This window comes from Argopecten irradians, chromosome 1 (assembly GCF_041381155.1).
Source record: "Argopecten irradians isolate NY chromosome 1, Ai_NY, whole genome shotgun sequence".
NCBI classification, from domain to species: domain Eukaryota; kingdom Metazoa; phylum Mollusca; class Bivalvia; order Pectinida; family Pectinidae; genus Argopecten; species Argopecten irradians.
Genome location: NC_091134.1, coordinates 42,633,351 through 42,652,327, shown reverse-complemented (window position 1 = coordinate 42,652,327; position 18,977 = coordinate 42,633,351). Strand labels below are relative to the sequence as shown.

Here is an 18,977-nt window from a genome sequence, read left to right as displayed (position 1 = left end):
AACCCTTCCACTCACCAACCTACAACCCTGATCAGAGGGTAGGAAGAAAAAATCATTTGCTTTCAAAGTGTAGATCAAAAAGATGAATTGCATGGGACTTTTGCATGAAATATTAATCTAGAAAATTACTTATTATAAAATTTAAATAAGAATGATAATTCTACTATTTTATCTACTGAAGTATCGATATAACAATACAGGCCTTTTGGGCCATTTGTTTTTTTGCTTATTAATCTCTTAAAATATTTTTTAAGTTGAATTGATTTTGGGAATACTGTTCATCATATAAAACATATAAGTATATTTGATGAATTTGATCAACTTCAGTCAGGATGAACTTATTACAGCAATATATGGCTATTACTTGTCAGGTGTGGATGACATGCAGATGTGCGAGTTGAGTCTAGAGGAGACAGGATTAGGAAGAAAGAAAGGGGCAGAAATCCTAGGGAAGGACTTCGAAGCCGAGTGGATCAAGAATGGTGGAAAGGAATATTTGAAAAAGCATGCCCAGAAGTTGTCATCTCAATTTTTGAGAAAACGTCAGGGCCTGTCTAATTGAATTAATGCATTTTAGGAAGCTCAAATTTTACCCTTCTATAGCTCACTAAATCTTTAATTGCGTGCTTCACACTTGATGTTCAAGAAGAGAACTGAAATCAGTAACTTTGTCAATGTACTGGCATTACGTCGCCCGGGGACCAGTCTTGAATGAATGACATAAGACTATCAAATTTGAGACTAATATGGTCTGATATTTACTAATCTGGAGAGAAAACACAATGCATGTGCTCTTTTATGTTACATAATATGTAACAGACACCGATGGTATACAGGATTTGATGAACCATTTATTAGAGCAACCATTATAACACCAAATATCATACTATTCTGTGACAGTTATAAATAACGTTTTGTTCCATGTTGCTTAAAGTTGGACTGGTTTCCCTTAATTCTTAAAGCTTAGTTTTAATCGGCCTGGTTCAGTACGGATATCTCCATTGGTTTTGGAGATGAAGAACTTTCTACATTTTAGAACGGTTTCCATATCAAACAAGCTACTACATTCTGGTGATCCCTGGTGCTTAAGAGTAGCCAATAATTAATTTTTATGCTTATTTTCTTGAGAAAGTGTGTAGGTTTTTATGTTGTAGTATAACTGTTGTAGTGTAACTTGGGTTGTCCAAAGAAATCCAAACATATCAGATATGTCTCAATGGTGAAGTGTAGTACAGCTATCCAAAGGTATGATCCTCAAAGGTTGGAATATTGACTGTATATATAATACCTGTGCTTTAAGTATGTACAACAGAGAAACTTAGTCTGACATGGATGTACGCCATTATGTATCAAGCCAAAGATTATGTCAGTATCAGGACCAGCATTGGCTTTATACAGGCAAAAACATCAGGTCAAAAATCTTAACCGAGATTGACCTAAATTTTACACAAAAATCTGAAATTTACCTAAATAGAATAGAATCAAGAAATAAAGAAATTTCAAACAGAAATTGCAGGTTTAGATTTCTTGTGGTCAATTTAAGGACATCAAAACAACCTCATTTCTTTAGTTAGTAAGTAGGATGAGTTCAGTTTTTTACCTAGTTAGGGTAGGATTTTTGTTCTGTAACCATTTTACTTGGTGATTATTGAGTTAGTAAATTAAGCTAGTAATGCACAATATTTTTGTTAAGGAGATGTCATGCTTTAAGGCTATTTTTCATTTTTCCTATTTACATGTCTTTAAAGAGAGTTTATATTTTACTGAGAAAGTGGAACAAATGGGCTGTGCTAATTTATAATTATTTATAAAGAATTGTTCATGCATATTTTACACATTTTATCTTAATATGAATGTTACAGTTAGATATATTGTTGAAGTTTGAAAAGTATTTGTTATTCATTACGAATCCAGTCCTGGTCAGTGTTGACTGTCTGCTCATTTAGCGCCATTTACGTAACGACCATGAAACCCTATCAAAGTTGTGTTGTTAACTTCATTTGATGGAATTTTCTACTGGTCCTTCAGACTTTTTCATGAGTAAAACAAAAATACTGTGGGTCCTACAATGTTTAAGTACCCATTTCTATATAATTTCTGTGAATCCTTTAAAAATTCTGCTAATACGGCTCATGGTCATAGTGAAGATTTTGAAAAATCATGTACCAGGTATTGGTGTGTTTTTAGCCAAGGTTCTACTGAATCAGATATTTTTCTCCAGAGGTTATATCTGTAGACAAAGTGGCGTAAGAATTGAAGTAGTAATTTTACATTAAATTATCCAGTTGACTTAGACTTTCTGCAGGTTTCCCCTAAAGTAGTTATTGATTACTAGTGAAGACTAGTTATTAGTTTAGAATGAATTTGCTGTGAGATTTCACTATATATATATAAATGAAACGTGCAAAGTACTTATTCAGTTAACATATTTTTATATGCAATTGATTATCGTATTTTTCATGAGAGGTTGAATTTAAAGAAAATTTGATAGCAAAAAAATAATACCAGTCAGCTTTTTATGACTCCACGGAATGTGTTTGGTTGTGAAAAAGTGGAAATTGATTGATAATTTGACAAATAATATCAACAATATGAGACTGTTTTAGACAAATAGATTAACTGTTCTTGAACTTTATACAGGCCTGTTAAGGATTTAATTTGAATTTTTTTTAATGAGAACAAATGATATTAGCAATGTGCTCTCTCCACCGTCCATCAAAACTTAAGTGAAAAGTGCCTCCAAAGAAATTCTGTCCAGTTGTCTTGTGATATAATAATAATCCTTTGAATAAGACAGATCTGTGTTTTTTTACCAGCTGTTTGTATTAACACATCCTGTGTAACTCTCATACCCAAGGTCATGACCCCACGACTTACACCCAGATGGCAGGCCATGTTGGGTGACAATGAAGAAAGTAAGATGTTTAAATTTTGCCATAAAAACAAAACCACTGGAAGGTTTTTCTGGTAGATGTGAGAATTATATTTGATGTTTTGGATTATATGTTTGCTGGCTAATTGTCAGAACCAATCAAGTGTATTGTTGGTAAAATTTATATGGTTGTGAAATTGTTTTAATATGTTAAGAGTATCACGTTGTTATATTTGAGTAAGACAGAGTTTTATGCTAGAAACACCAATCCTTGTTAACAGAGATTCGGTATGTTTGTTCTAATCATCGAGGCTAGCCAGGTTTTGTATTCCTTCAAATTGAGCATCATTTATTATTAAAAAAAAACAACAAACAAACTATGAAACCCAAACCCAATAGCTGTTGATTGAAAGAAAGCCAAGGCTTAGCTCTGGATTTTCTATGCCAACTTTTTATGTTTGTTACTTACAGTTGTACATTATATTGGCAACATGCTTGTTATCTAGACAAAGCCACTTATATCTATAATGATTACATTACTGACGAGTCAATGACTGTGAGCATGACTTTATCATATGTCCCCATAATGAACCAACTATTTACACAGTATGTTTGGGGGGTGAAGGGTTATCAAAGTTTTCTGTCTCCAATGCAAAGAAGATGCACATTGTTTTTGAAACAACTCATTACAGCTTCTATGAAAACTGCATTTATTGTAAAGTTCCAATTGGGGAAGTTTAAAAAAAAAAATTTAGCACCAAAAAAAACCTTATTATTAAAGTGTTGATAAATATGTTTTTTTTTAAATTTGCATATGGGACCACTGCTATTCTACTAGCTGGTTTTGCACTATTTTTGTTCAATCTTTACCCCATTATCAAAATATGATACATACCAATAAAATGCCATACATAGCACCAGTCGGAAGACTGAATGAAGGTCATATATACCAAATCATGGTCACAAAACTACGACCCAAGGTCATTACACCAAGCACAAGTCTGTAGTGATGTCTTATCGGTGAACTTTTTACTTGGGAACAATTTTGACGTGTTTGTTGTTGAAACTGGACCAGTGTGGAGTGTAGCCACACGTAATTATTATTGTAGCACGTTGTAGTCCAATGGAATATTGTTCAGCAAAGAATTAAATGTGCATATGTCATACACGTGTGTTGTTTTTCTATTCAATATCTGGGGCTTACTTCACAAAAGTTTGAAATGCATTTTTTTTCTGTCCCATACTGTTTTAGTGTATGGAGGTGAGATATTTGTGTCTTTGGAGATTTCTTGGTAAACACTAAAGACATATATCTCAATATCGGCACAGAACCCAAAATATATGATTCCAGGTATATATAGATATGAATATCTATACTGTAAACACAGAGATTTTAGCAGTAATTCCATTTAGCACTTTTTGCACCAGCTCTTAAATATGATTGTGTAAATTGTCATTTTTATGTATTGTAATTCTAGCAATTACTAAGAATGTGCTAATTTATTATTGCCCTATTTAACCTGCTCCAAATCAATTTTGTGCTTTATAAATTTGATTATGCTAAAAATTAGTATGTTTACAGTTCATTACACAAATCTTCCATGACTGAAGGTTCCCCAGTAATACGGTCTCCCCCCTAGCACCAATGGAACTCTTTATGGTACATTGCTTTGCATAAAATTCCTTAATTAAACAAGTCTGATGCTTCTATTTGCTTTATGATATAATATGTTATCCTCAGATGCCTTACTATGGATACACATAGCTTAAAGAGACAGAAATTACCTTTCTGTTCTATTGTCAAGTTTTGATGTATGTAACATGGAAGTCAACAAGAAGTTTTGATAGTGAGATATCCCTGATAACCTCCACACATACAAACAGTACTACTGAGGACGAAACTTAAGAGAAAATAACACATGTATACACAATAAATATTATAAAATCTGTTTATTCAATAATTTAGATGAAGATACTATGCAATTGTACAGTACAATACAGTTGTACAATAATTTGTAATGCTTTTTATTTCAAAATAAATGACCAATAAAGTAAGATATAAGATGACTGATCTCATTGGCTAATACATGGTCACATGAGGATCAATATTTCAACTTATTAACATGATGTTTCCTATTTTTAGAAGCAGAGAGTTAATTTCCTTTGTTTGATTAATATTACATTTGCGATGTCAGAAATACCTCAATTTTGACTTCCTCAATGCTAATGACCTTTTTAGACAAATATTTTGTATCTAATAAAAAAGAATTTAGACCTTCGGTTTGGTCAATATGGTATTATATACACCTACTGTATTCGACCCAATAAGCGTCCAAGGCGTTTAAAAAATTGAAAAAAATGCATAGGTGCTAATAAGACAAAATTATTTTGAATCTATACAGTTTTGTGAGTTTTGGTCTTTATTTATGCCTGGGCAATTGAAATTGAGGCTAAAAAAGGGGGAGGGGGGCATATAGGGACATAGGCTCTAATTGGGTCGAATATGGTATTATGAAATAAAGATTTGTAGCTTTGTTCTCAGTCAAATTTGTCATTATAACACTATATTTACCTCAACAGAGGTCCATAATTGGTAATATGTTTAGAATCCTAAAATACTTTTAAAGCATGTCTGGTTCATCTTTTTTATGGAATTACCTATATGACTTTGAGTATTTAGGGGCAACCTATTGTTATCAGGAGAATGTTTATAAATATGACCTAAAATTGGGTAGCTTTTTGTCACCAAAGTCATTATCTGAAAATAATCACCTAAAACCAAGACCTTGGAAAACAAAGCAGCAATTAGATTTTATGTCTTCTTTTAAAGAGAAGTTATAAAGCTTGAAAGAACATGGACAAAAGTCACAGACTGTTTCTGAAAATTTACAAGATAATTGATGGAATGAATGAGCATTCACAGTAAAATGATGACCCGAGCACCATTAGATCACAGGGACCTGGCAGAAATTTCCAACCAACAACAAATATATGTATGTATTATAGTTTAAACCTTACATATATACATTGGAAAGTAGTGCTTGGTCCCTGTGCATTAAATCATCACAAATCCAGCCACATTGATGAAAACCAATGTTTGCAAGGCAATCTACAAAGCCAATAAGGAATACAAAATGCAACTCTGTAATACATATTGAATGCAACACTCCAGTATGTACACAATTTAACCATGAAATAAAGCATCAATAACATACATTTCAATACCCCCAAAAATACCTGATACAGCATGGAAATGGAATGTTTAGAAATAATATATTCTAATCATAGCTAGTAACATATTGCCTTCTATATTATAGGAATATCTGCATAAAACCAGGCTCTATGGTGTCTATTCTAACTACAGAGTTATCTTCACTTTGTCACAGTATTCCTTGCTCCCATAGGCCAACTCAATTCTCCATGTTCTAAGAGGAGACAACTCTATTTACGCTCCAAAAGACCTTCCAACTCCGGGATAAAAGAAGCTTCTAAAAGCAGAAGAGCTGTAAATCTATTGACTGGAACTTTTATCCTAGATTTCGATGGTCACAAATCCAGTTTAGGCTCTGGGGTCACCTCGATTTGTGATCTTCAAAGAAGAGAAGATTTTCAAACTCCTGGACATTAGAAGCTTCCATAGACAGAAGAGCTACGAAATGAGTGATTGGAAGTCATATTCTTGAAGTAGAAGAAAACAAATACTGATGCTACCACTGCACTTTACCAGCGTTGAAAAGCTAAGTAAGGAACTAAGGGAAGTAACTCTTGATCAATTTTAAACTGAATGGTCATTACGCTGTACCATGTGCGAGAAAATCACAGTCATGATATTTCTTTTACAAATAAATCATGTAACCATAAATACCTGCTTTTGAGTGTAGATGACTGAGTATAACTAAAAAATTACAGTAGAATAATAATAAATTCATGGTAAATATTTATATACAAGCCTGAAAAATATCTGCAAGGTAGCCATCCAAAATATCTGTTAATTCTTAAACTCATTAATGTGCCACTATATATTTGTTTACTTCTTAATGTTTTACACATATACCTAGTGCCAGATATATGTCTAGCTTACTGAAATTAAACCCACACACACATGTGTACATCACACTTGTTAACTCAAACAAACACACATAGAATTCATTTGCATAGTTTCATTTTCTTGCTAGCATTTTGACATTTAATCACGACATATTCTATTTACAAATACAGGATATATCAATTTTATCTTGACCTTTTTTATGTTCTCGACAAACATATTACACAAACCAGTGAACAGTGAACAGGTACACTGAATAGTATCATTAATAGAGACAATTATTCTAAGAGCTATTGAGATCAAACGAACTGAATTTCCTGGTTACCATATTCGACCCAATAAGCGCCCCGGGCATTTAAAAAAATGGAGAAAAAAAATGGTGGTAATAATACTAAAAGTTATTGCAAATCTATAGTTTTGTATAGTTTTCATCTTTATATATGCCTGGGCAATTGAAATCGAGGCTTCACAAAGGAGGAGGGGCGCTTATAGGGACATGGGTGCTTTATTAGGTCGAATACGGTACATAAAACATGAAGAGTGCATCTGTTTAAAGATGAGCATTACTTTTAAGGATTGTATCCACTGATCTCACTTATCAACTGAATATATTACAATTGAATACAGTTGTTTGAAGTCAAAGTTTGAAGATTTTTCTATGTAATTAAATGACTATACTAAACCTTTACATTTAATTCCCAAAAATACACACCATTATCTATTATGTTTGTATTAAATATGTGAATGTACGAATGTACAAACACACCAAAGCTGAATAACACATAAATATCCAATGTCTCATTTTTACCATCGAGACATAATTTAACCAATATTCTCCCTGTGACATTTTCATGTGAACTTGACCATTTCTCTCCCAAACATAAATTCATGTTAACATGACCTACTTTTTCTTTATTACAATTGATTACTTCTTAAACTATTTTTTCTAACTGATACAAAAACCTAATAAGCTTATCTTACAAACCACATATTATGCATGTACTTGTATTCATGGTAATCTACAAATATTGAACTCACTTTAATTTGTTGAACATTATTCTGAGATCAACAGCAAAAACAAATACATTGTTAATTTGTTATATGATTGTATAAATTAAGATACCAAATGGGCCTGTATCACATGATTGATTGATTGATGGGGCTTAACGTTCTTGTTCCAGTTATAACCAAGCCTAGGATAAGTCTGTATTGCCTATCGTATTACCTGTATCCCTATACTAAAGCTTATAAAGAATAATGTCAGAAGACTTTATTTTGTGGAATTAACGTTACATCTAAATAACCAGCATGGTGTTAGTGAGAATTCAATGTCAGCAGATCCCTTTTTGTTATTAAATTTTATGATCATAGTTACTTTATCATTGAAAAAATATTACTTAAATATCTTAAAACACATTCATCAATTAATTAAATCAAGCCAGGTCCATCATTCAACTACAAGTAAATTTTTCAATTGTCAGGTTTATAAATCTTGATCCTTAGGTTTTCATGATAGAATTAAAAAAAATATTAAGAATAAATAAGAGTTTCACAATTTCACAATCATAAGTAAGTAAATTACAGTAACAAAGCAAATCTCAAACAGTAAATTACAGTAAGCAAAAGTCAAACAAAAACAAACACAGAGCTACCATACTATAATAAATATGTAATATCACCTTGTAGTTTCCATTACTACCACATACCTGTGAAGAACAATAATCCATTCTCTGTTTAATCTGTCAAAGGAGGATCTAAGTGTTCACCATTAGAACAATGCCTCACCAATAATGTAAATTAAAGAAAACTCTTTTGAGATTTTTTTCCGAAGAAACTTTGACAAAAGTGATTACAATGTTGATGACACTGTCACCCCTAGAAAAGCAACACGTTTCATCTTGCCTTTTGCAACTTTAGCTGAAGACAAGATGAAAATAGGATTTTTTTATACAGATGGATGATGATGATAAACCACAAAGACAGTCCCATATCTAATAATGAGGATGAAATTAAAAACAACAAGAGGCCCAAGGGCCTTAACGGTCGTCTGACTATCTTGGCAATAGCTGTATAGGAAAATAATTAGATATGGTGTCATGGTAGCCATCTTCAATCTGGGATCAACCAGAGATATAACAATACTTTGACAAGATCATATCAGCCGCATTTCATGTTTCAAGTTTCAGTTAAATTGCACTGGTAGAACTTGAGAAGAAGTTCAAAATGTGTTTTCAAGATGGCATCTGTGGCAGCCATCTTGGATCATCTGTGGCAGCCATCTTGGATTTTGGATCGACATAAAATATAACAACACTTGGTCAGGACCATGTCAGGATCATTTCATGCAGGTTTCAGCTTAATCACACTGGTAGAACTTGAGAAGAAGTTCAAAATTCAAGATTTTGGAATATTTGACTCTCATGACCTTGAAAGTAGGTCAAGGTCATTCATTTCCACAACTTTGATAGCCCTTTATCTCAGCATGCTACTGACTAAATATGAATACCCTGGACCTTTCGGCTAATTAAAAGGTGTAGTTAAAAGATTTTAGCTTAATTGACCCCTGTGACCTTGAAAGAAGGTCAAGGTAATTCATTTTTATAACTATGGTAAACCTTCATCCCAGCATGCCACCAGCAAAATATGAGTATCCTGGACTTTTGGGTTAGTTAACAAAAATCGTTCAAAGAATTTAGCCTATTTGACCCCTGTGACCTTGAAAGAACGTCCAGGTCATTAATTTTCACACCTTTGGTAGCCCTTCATCCCAGCATGCTACAGGCCAAATATGAGTACCCTGGACCTTTTGGTTAGTTAGAAGAAGTCGTTCAAAGATTTTAGCCTATTTGACCCCTGTGACCTTCAAAGTAGATCAAGGTCATTTATTTTCACAACTTTGGTAGCCCTTCATCCCAGCATACTACAGGCCAAATATGAGTACCCTGGATCTTTCGGTTAGTTAGAAGAAGTCGTTCAAAGATTTTAGCCTATTTGACCCCTGTGACCTTGAAAGTAGGTCAAGGTCATTTATTTTCACAACTTTGATAGCCCTTCATCCCAGCATGCTGCAGGCTAAATATAAGTACCCTGGATTTTTCGGCTAATTAAAAGGTGTAGTTAAAAGATTTTAGCTTAATTGACCCCTGTGACCTTGAAAGAAGGTCAAAGTAATTCATTTTCACAACTTTAGTAGCCCTTCATCCCAGCATGCTACAGGCCAAATATGAGTACCCTGGACCTTTTGGTTAGTTAAATATGAGTACCCTGGACCTTTTGGTTAGTTAGAAGAAGTCGTTCATAGATTTTAGCCTATTTGACCCCTGTGACCTTGAAAGTAGGTGAAGGTCATTTATTTTCACAACTTTGATAGCCCTTCATCCCAGTATGCTACAGGCCAAATATGAGTACTTTGGGCCTTACGGTTATTGAGAAGAAGTTGTTTGAATGAAAAGTTTACGCACGGCGCACGGCGGACAGCGCACGGCGGACGACGATGGACGGTGCATGATGACTATAGGTCATCCTGACCCTTTGGGTCAGATGACCTAAAAATCCTTGTATATAAAATTTTAACAAAGGCAAAGACAAAAATAAATTCAATAAACATGAAGAAAAATCAAACCATTAATACTAAACAGCTGTTAATAATGACAAATATATATCACAATTTAATTAGTCCACTAACGCATGACACAATATTTTGCTGGGTGGTCCCTTCATGTACATGGAATGTTTGACATTTACAAAGAAACAGTCCATCATCACCCATCTCTGTCTGAGGTTATATAGGTAGAAGAAAGGAATGTACAACATTGCATCAAGAAAAAGAATATCAATTAGAAAATGCAAAGATCTTCTCATCTAAAACTATGATATCATAAAACTTTCAACAGAGAACGGAGATTAAGTGGAAATTTAGAAAAACATGATATGAAAACAAATCTAACTGCTTTCTATTACTAAATTTACTAATACTTTGTTAATATAAAGGAAAGAACTAAAAAAAAACAAATTTCAGACTAACCAATTAAGAGTAATTTATCCTGCAACTGTCTTTGAGTTATCATCCACTACACCTATGCACATGTATATGGCACTCTTCTAGATCAAGACTGAAGGACAATGTTAAATATGAGTTCATGACACCCTCCACTTCTGTACCTCTTTTAATCCTCTGATAAATTACAATTGATCTTTTAAAAGACTTAACCAGTCATACCATATACACTTTGAGCAAATACATATTTGCACCATAACATCACCATGCACATCTGATATTTCAGATAACTTCTTCAGCCCTGAATCAAAATACAAAATGTATTGCAACAACCATCTAAATATCATCTGAAATATCTTTATAAAATACAAGTACAATCAAACCTGTCTGTACTGACCACCCAAGAGACAAAGAAAAACTAAAGTGGTCTTCATACAGAGTTGGTCACTAAGGCAGGTTTCACTGTATATATAGCAATATTTGTATATATAGCAATATGAAGGGATTAGCAACTACACAAATGGGAGACTTTCTACGACCAAAGGGATGTAAAATGGAATTGATAAATCTTTACTTTACAGGTAAAGAATAAACATAAACAATATGGTAAAGTACTGGGGACTATATTACATCTGTATCATAACAAAACAATAATGATGATCCCCTATACTACAGACGCATTTCAGGAATGTAGTTACATGTAAGCAGTAATAATGGTACATCACTCCCTCCCCTCTTTAAAACTCATCTTCTGTGTCCGAGTTCACCAGAAGAGGGACATGCCCACCATTTACTGCCGTAGTAAGGCTGTGAAATGAACTAGGTAGGGTTGTAAGTGATCCCAGCTGTATTTTTCTGTGTCTGTGCCTTCTGTGGAAAATTTGCTGCCGGCAAGCCGCAATACTAAATATCCCTCCAACCAAGGCAATGAAGATTAATATGACAATATCTACAACAGAACAATGATAGATCTATGTAGAGTACTGAAGTTAATACATTGAATCAATAAGACTGGACTTCTCCCAAAGTGTTTCCACTTCCTCTTTATTAGAAAATAACTCATTCATAAAAACTTTCTCTCAAAGCCTTATTTACCTTTTCATTAGGGATACAAATTATGAATATTAAGAATAATTATACAAATGGCAAAGCTACAGTGTATCTATAATATTTGATAAGTATACTTTTAAAACTACTTGGTATTTAGTGTTACAACATAGCAATATTAAATATATTTGTAGACAGGGCCATCATATAACACTAACACTAAGCCTTTAAATGGATGTGGCTATATACCAACAGAAAAACAGGATTTCTTATGTTAATTAAGACTAGATGTGATGCTGCCTCTGTTTCTAAGAGACACAGATCTATACAATGTTTATGGTAATATCTACAGTATCATGTGATTCCTATAACCATCTCACAACACATATTCACAAATATTTTACAAAATTGTAAATCCAAAACTTACAAACAAGGAAGACATTATCGTTGTCCTCACCAATCAGTATTGACTTGACATGTTCTAAGGATCCATTGTTTGGGGCGGGTTTCAGGCCCATAATATGGCACATTAAGGGATAAATATCTACAATGTGCAGAGATTCTAGCGTTGTTCCTTTCTTAAATGCTGGACCCATCCCAACAAATAATGGATGCATGTCTGGTAACATGTTGCTATAACCGTGGTTACCTCCTGTAAAATAGATATATCGTTTGGTATGAGACTGCATTATTTTTGATAGAAAATGAGAAACAAATATGACGATCTACCATGATTTCCATTTACCTGTACTGTAGATAAAATATATCATTCTGCATGAAATTGTTCTACAATTAAAGAATGCATAGAAATGTCACTACCAATACTGTAGAAGACATTAAAGGGTTGTTACTGAACCACTAGTCTCTTTAATAGTTATAATTAAAAATTTGACATATTTAACCCTGTAACCCTGTAACCTTGAAGATCTCATAGTAATTGTTAGTGATTTAATTTGATCTTGGAAAATTTAGAATTATGAATGCTCGAAAAGAACTTGTTTAGAGATTTAAAATATTTGGCACTAATTTTACTTTAGGGTCTCACATTTACAATGAGGCCTTTAACTCTGAGCTATAAGCTTGTTGAAGTTGACAGGTACTTGCCTTACAGGTTATAAGTAGTTTTCTCCAGGAACTCTAGCTTTACTACAACTTGATATAGATCCAAAGTCAAACAGCCAAACCAATCATCAACCAAAATGGTTGACTTAAACTTACCAATATGTATAAACTATTGGTACAAATATACAAAAGTTAGTAATGGGTGTCAGTCTAGACCACTTTTTTTAGGAAACTGCATCTAATGAGATATCTCTGTACGTCGTTAGTTTTACTTAAAAGCTATTAAATGTGACTAACTTGGCACTGCAGAGTTATTGTGTCTTAATGAATATCCTTCATCTGTCACCAACAGTAAGGGCTGTATCCGCCTGTTATGGTCATAGTGGTATCTTTCTGGTATGTCTTCTTTTCTGTATACTTTTAAATGCTCCACTTTGGACAGGTTCTTTACAATCTCCTCTTCTTTTCCTTTAACATCACAAAATTGTTCCTTAATTTTAAACATAAATAAAAAATTCTTTGACATCCAAGTACATAATGATGTACATGTAGTGTACATATAACTTGTAACTGAAATAAATGCTTCGTAAGTATTTCAAAGCTGATAGTATATAAACTGAACCTTGAAAATTTCAAAAAGTTTCAGTCCTTTTAGTTAAGCATCTATTCATGATAAATGAATTTTAAATAAATGAAATATGTACAACTGTACCTTCATTTGGCAGAACACTTCCAATAGGATTTGAAGAAAATATTTGATATGATAGCAGATCTATATAATCATCTAGATTAATGATTTTTGATTCTGGTGTGGAAGCCATGCCATGGTCACTTGTGATAATCAGATTTAAATCCTGTAGATCATTCTCTTCAATTTTTTGTAGAAGATATCCAACAAGTGTATCCAAGGCTTCAATCATTTCTCTCATCTCTGGAGAATCTGGCCCAACTTCGTGTCCAAGTTGATCAGGTTGCTCAAAGTACAATATACCAAGGTTGATAGGATAGTCGTCAGTGAACCATTTTATGATTTTGTCAATCCTAGTTTCGTTTTTCACATCCGGGTTATAAAGCTCATACCTATAAGGTCTAAATCCCTTCACTGCTGCCCCATTTCCCGGCCAATATAGCACACCACTGCGATGTGAACTACCTTGTCTCTGATTTGTTACCCATATAGGTTCCCCTCCGTTATCAAACCATTTCGAATCTGTGACTTGCTGCTTGTTATATATATGGAATACCTCATGAAAATCTGGATCGTACATAGTGTTCCCAACAATGCCATGACTCTCCTCGTACAAGCCCGTTACTATACTGTAGTGGTTTGGTAACGTCTTTGTAATGAACGCGTTTACCACTCCTCTAGTGGCGACTACACCTTCCTTCAAAATTTTGTCAAAATTTGGCGTGTTGAATTTGTTCAAGTAGTCCCACCGAAATCCGTCGAACGAAATCAGCAGGCATCGAGGACTTGGGTGACAGGAGCAAAACGAAAATACATTAATCAAATACAAAATTGACAATAATGTATAATACAAAGACATGTCAGCAGCAAGTTTTTGTTCACTTATATAGGTAAATAGGGTTAGTTTTGACAGACCGAGAGACAACGACGTGGATGTTTGTTGTCATGTGTGTCGCTATCATTAACCGGAATTCAATGAAATATTACAAGATAGGAACCAAACACGCGATGATTGAGATGCAATATAGATTCATAGGCCTAATACACGAATAAAATTAATGGTAGACACCGTACAAAATTATAATCTATTTTATTGATTAATTGTGATAGTAATTTTAAAGGAATAATATAATATTTAAAAAATAAAAATTGAACAAAAAAATATATACCGGAAAACTTTCCGCATCCTTTATTAGATGTACAAGGTAATATCCGTTATAGATTTTGTGATAAGAGGCAAGGTAAACACAATCTGGGCCTAATGAAGACTATTTTAGTTATTTGTGTTGCAATACTGTGAGTTTGCTTGACACAATCGAAGAGATATTCCATTTCCAAACGTAATTGTGCCTTGACAGAATTCGGCAATGGTGAACCGGTGAATTTAATTTTGTAATCGTCCAGCATCTGTCAGTGTCTGTATCTTTTCACTGGTAAGCATTCTCTGATGCATGTTCATCGCTTCTGTTAATTCAATATTTGTTTTAATCATGATAAACACATGTAGTTGCATTTTGAGTACATCTTCAATTTTGAGACTGATTGAAAAAACAATATGGCCGCCAGGTAGCCATCTTGGATTTTGGCAGTCGATGTTTGTTACCGCTATTTCTTGAGAAGTACTCGAGAGATATTTCTCAAACTTTTCATGCATAATTTCCTTGGTCCATAGCAGTGTCATGCTGATTTTGAGACTGATCGAAAAAACAATATGGCCGCCAGGCAGCCATCTTTGATTTTGGTACTCCAACAATGTTAGAGGTATAGCACGATGGGACACTTTTTGAACATTATGTCGTGTCTAACCTCTAACTTCCGATAGGCCATTTACCCGATGCTGAGGGTAACATTTTCAAAATTTGGATGGTGACGATATAAAACGTTTAAATCATATTTAAATAGTCATCAATGTCAAATACCTACCCCTTTTTCATAGATTAACAAGTATTTTGACAAAATCAGCTGTAAAATCCATTTAAAACAAATATGTACATCTCCTAACGTAAACTTTCATGACCGAGACAAAACTTCATGTTGATAAATAGAAAAAAATAGAAAAAAACAAATTGCAAAGTCCCCAAAATGCTTGATTTGCCTTTCCTTTTACTTGTATTCTGCCCGCTTGAATCCACATTCTGTTTTTTGTAGTAACCAGCCGCCATATTTAAAACTAGGTCAAAATGTTACGGAAAGGATGCATCATATCTCATTCTGCTAAAATAATGTTTTATGAGGCCTCAAGTTATGGTTTTACTAGATAAATAGGATAATTAATACCTAAACTGTAAGTACACATCAATGTTATCACTGTTAGAGCTTATAAATATGTTGGTATTTTTGCACTTTTCCTTCCGCCTTCATATGATATCGGAAGCTGCATCTAAGAAATAAGCCTTCGGAAATGAGAGTCGACAGTCAGCGAAATAACGTCCAATAAAAAAACGGCTGACCAGTCGACTCTCATGTTATGGGAGTAGGATTTTGGCAGTTGATGTTTGGTTTGTTACCGCTATTTCTCAAAGAAGTACTCCATGGATATTTGTCAAATTTTAATACATGGTTCCCTCGGTCCCTTGGAGTGTCATGCCATTTTTGAGATTGATGGGAAAAATAATATGGCCACCAAACAGTCATCTTTGATTTTGATGATTGAAGTTTGTTAATACCGCTATCTCTCAGAAAGTACTGAAGGGATCTGTCTCAAATTTCATGTGCAGGTTCCCCTAGGGCCCTAGTTGTGCATATTGCATTTTTGGACCAATTGGTCAACAAGATAGTCGCCAGGCATCCATCTTGGATTTTGATAGTTAAAGTTTGATACTGCTATTTCTCAGAAAAGTACAGAAGGGATCTGTCTCAGTTTCATGTGCAGGTTCCCCTATGGCCCTAGTTGTGCATATTGCATATTGGGACTGAACAGTGACCAAGATGGCCGACAGGCCGTCATCTTGGATTTTAATAATTGAAGTTTGCTACCGCTATTTCTCAAAAAGTACTGAAGCGATCTATCTCAAATTTTGTATGAGCAAATGTATATGAAGTACATGTATGTAGTCAAAGTTTGAAAAGCAGAGAAAAGATCCCTCTTTCCATTGTCAGACATAGATCATTTATTGGTGAGCGCCAAGATCCCTCTGGGATCTCTTATTTCATTTTTTTCATGTAATTCACACTCTGTCGTTCGTTCCTCATATCCATTTGTTAGAAGAAAGTGATGTATTTGCATAACAGATATTCCCTTTTTTGACCAGCTGGATATGTTTTACAAAAGACTGTGATAAAGATAACATTCATCGGAATCATAAGAGCATTTGACGGCTTGGTAATGACTGAAAACTTACTTGTTAGTGTGAAGGCCTAAATGTTGAAGTTTTTAGCCCACCATCATCAGATGGTGGGCTATTCAAATCGCCTTTCGTCCGTGGTCCGTGGTCCGTCCCTCCTGCCCGTTAACAATTCTTGTTACCGCTATTTCTCAGAAAGTAAAAGGGATCTTTCTCAAATTTCATATATAGGTTCCCCTAGGGCCCTAGTTGTGCATGTTGCATTTTGGGACCGATCGGTGAACAAGATAGCCGAAAGGCGGCCATCTTGGATTTTGATAGTTAAAGTTTGTTACCGCTATTTCTCAGAAAGTACAAAAGGGATCTTTCTCAAATTTCATATGTAGGTTCCCCTAGGACCCTAGTTGTGCATATTGCATTTTGGGACCGATCGGTTAAACAAGATGGCCAACAGGCGGCCATCTTGGATTTTGATAGTTAAAGTTTGTTACCGCTATTTCTCAAAAAGTGAAGAAGGGATCTTTCTCAAATTTCATATATAGGTTCCCCTAGGACCCTAGTTGTGTATATTGTATTTTTGGACCGATCAATATACAAGATGACCGACCGATGGCCATCTTGGATTTTGATAGTTAAAGTTTGTTAATCGCTATTTCTCAGAAAGTACTGGAGGGATCTTTCTCAAATTCCATGCATAGTTTCCCCTTGTACCCTAGTTGTGCATAGTACCTTTATGGACTGATCCATAATGCCTTTCGGGACTGATCGGTAAACAAGATGGCCAACCGGCCGCCATCTTAGATTTCATTGTTGTAGTTTGTAACCACCATTTCTTAGAAAGTACTATAGCGATCTGTCTCAAATTTTATATGTTGTGTGTTTGAAAAAGTTTGAAAAGCAGGGAAAAGATCCCTCTTTCCATTGTCAGACATAGATCATTTTTTGGTGGGCGCCAAGATCCCTCTGGGATCTCGTTATATATATATATATATATAGATATATTTGTAATTTGTACGTATGTGTTACCTTAGAAGTTCTTTGCACTTAGTGCTGTTTGGACATGAAGCGCTGTACCCTTATCATTCAGCATATTCTATATTGTATGCTACTTTTAAATAAACATGGTGATATCGCTTAAGCTGAATATCAGTTGGAAAATATGGATGATATTAATTTATGGTGGATTATACTCAGTAAGTCTTAAATCAATAATTTCAGTTCAACAGTATGTCATTTCAGACAAAGCATTGGACTTCTGGTGATGGAAATCATGTGAAACATCAGGTTCAAATCAGGCTCCCTATATTTACACTACATTTTTTAGTCATTCCTTAATTATCACAAGACTGTAAATCTTTTGATGAAGAAGGGTATCAAAGTTATATACAAAAGCTCTGCGTTGTCTTGAATTTATCTTTGATTTGACAAATAGATTAATACATAAATTGTTAGATTTGTTTTGCAACTTTGGTCTTTATCAAGCCCAAATAATGGTTATTTGAAGCCTGGACAGGTCATGCAGGTTTACTTCTTATTCATTCTTAAAAGTCTAAAACTAGGAATTCATTAAGCCCAGCAACTAAAATCTGGTGAGTAGTTGGCAGTACTATCATCTTCAAACAACTTTTTATTTCAAAAAGAAAATGGCTTTATCAAGGGTGCCATTTAATTACTAATATTCACTTTATGTATTTTCAATATTTCAGGTTGAATATACTTTTTGAAAAGAAGCAGTTCACCAAAGTGTGAACGGAGTTTACAGGAAAATCACCATATTGGATAAACTGAAAACATCACAGCAGCAGTGTCTAACATGGCCAGGTGTTGTTCCCTGTAGGAGGTAAGTGTCATTTTAATTACTACAAACAAATGTTCAATGTGGCAATAGAGTTAATGTATCATACATGTATTACATGGTATATTTTGTTCATATACTGAAATGAAAAAGGGAAAAAAAAAATGTATTTATGTAGGGGCTATTC

General features: G+C 34.1%; 3 protein-coding genes across 6 annotated transcripts in view; 2 read left to right on the top strand and 1 right to left on the bottom strand.

The window, feature by feature from the left end:
- The window catches only part of LOC138328751 (unconventional myosin-VI-like), a 34,001-nt gene extending 29,963 nt beyond the window's left edge, over window positions 1-4,038 (top strand). For all 3 annotated transcript variants that reach the window (XM_069275513.1, XM_069275503.1, XM_069275508.1), the window contains one exon: window positions 372-4,038. In XM_069275513.1, coding sequence (XP_069131614.1) covers window positions 372-562 — 191 coding nt within the window. In that variant the 3' untranslated portion in view covers window positions 563-4,038. The remainder of the gene's footprint in view (window positions 1-371) is intronic.
- Window positions 4,039-4,807: 769 nt separating this feature from the next.
- Window positions 4,808-14,672, bottom strand: LOC138328777 (bis(5'-adenosyl)-triphosphatase enpp4-like). Its single transcript, XM_069275521.1, has 4 exons — window positions 13,736-14,672; window positions 13,321-13,491; window positions 12,389-12,613; window positions 4,808-11,863 (listed from the first exon to the last, which is right to left on the bottom strand). The coding sequence occupies exons 1-4, from the start codon at window positions 14,568-14,570 to the stop codon at window positions 11,652-11,654; spliced, it is 1,443 nt and encodes a 480-aa protein (XP_069131622.1). The 5' UTR covers window positions 14,571-14,672; the 3' UTR covers window positions 4,808-11,651.
- A 243-nt stretch (window positions 14,673-14,915) lies between these two features.
- LOC138328709 (cytochrome b5 reductase 4-like) overlaps window positions 14,916-18,977 on the top strand; it is a 45,683-nt gene continuing 41,621 nt past the window's right edge. For both annotated transcript variants that reach the window (XM_069275492.1, XM_069275490.1), the window contains exons 1-2: window positions 14,916-15,144; window positions 18,702-18,835. The gene's annotated coding sequence lies outside the window, so the exon portion shown is untranslated. The remainder of the gene's footprint in view (window positions 15,145-18,701; window positions 18,836-18,977) is intronic.

Excerpts from the sequence above, each read along its gene's own strand:
- LOC138328777 (XM_069275521.1), bottom strand. The coding sequence starts at position 14,570 with ATGTCTTTGTATTATACATTATTGTCAATTTTGTATTTGATTAATGTA. Across the intron at positions 12,614-13,320 it reads CAATAACTCTGCAGTGCCAA|GAGGTAACCACGGTTATAGC; the intron begins GTTAGTCACATT and ends TCTATTTTACAG. Across the intron at positions 11,864-12,388 it reads CGATAATGTCTTCCTTGTTT|ATATTGTCATATTAATCTTC; the intron begins GTAAGTTTTGGA and ends GTTCTGTTGTAG.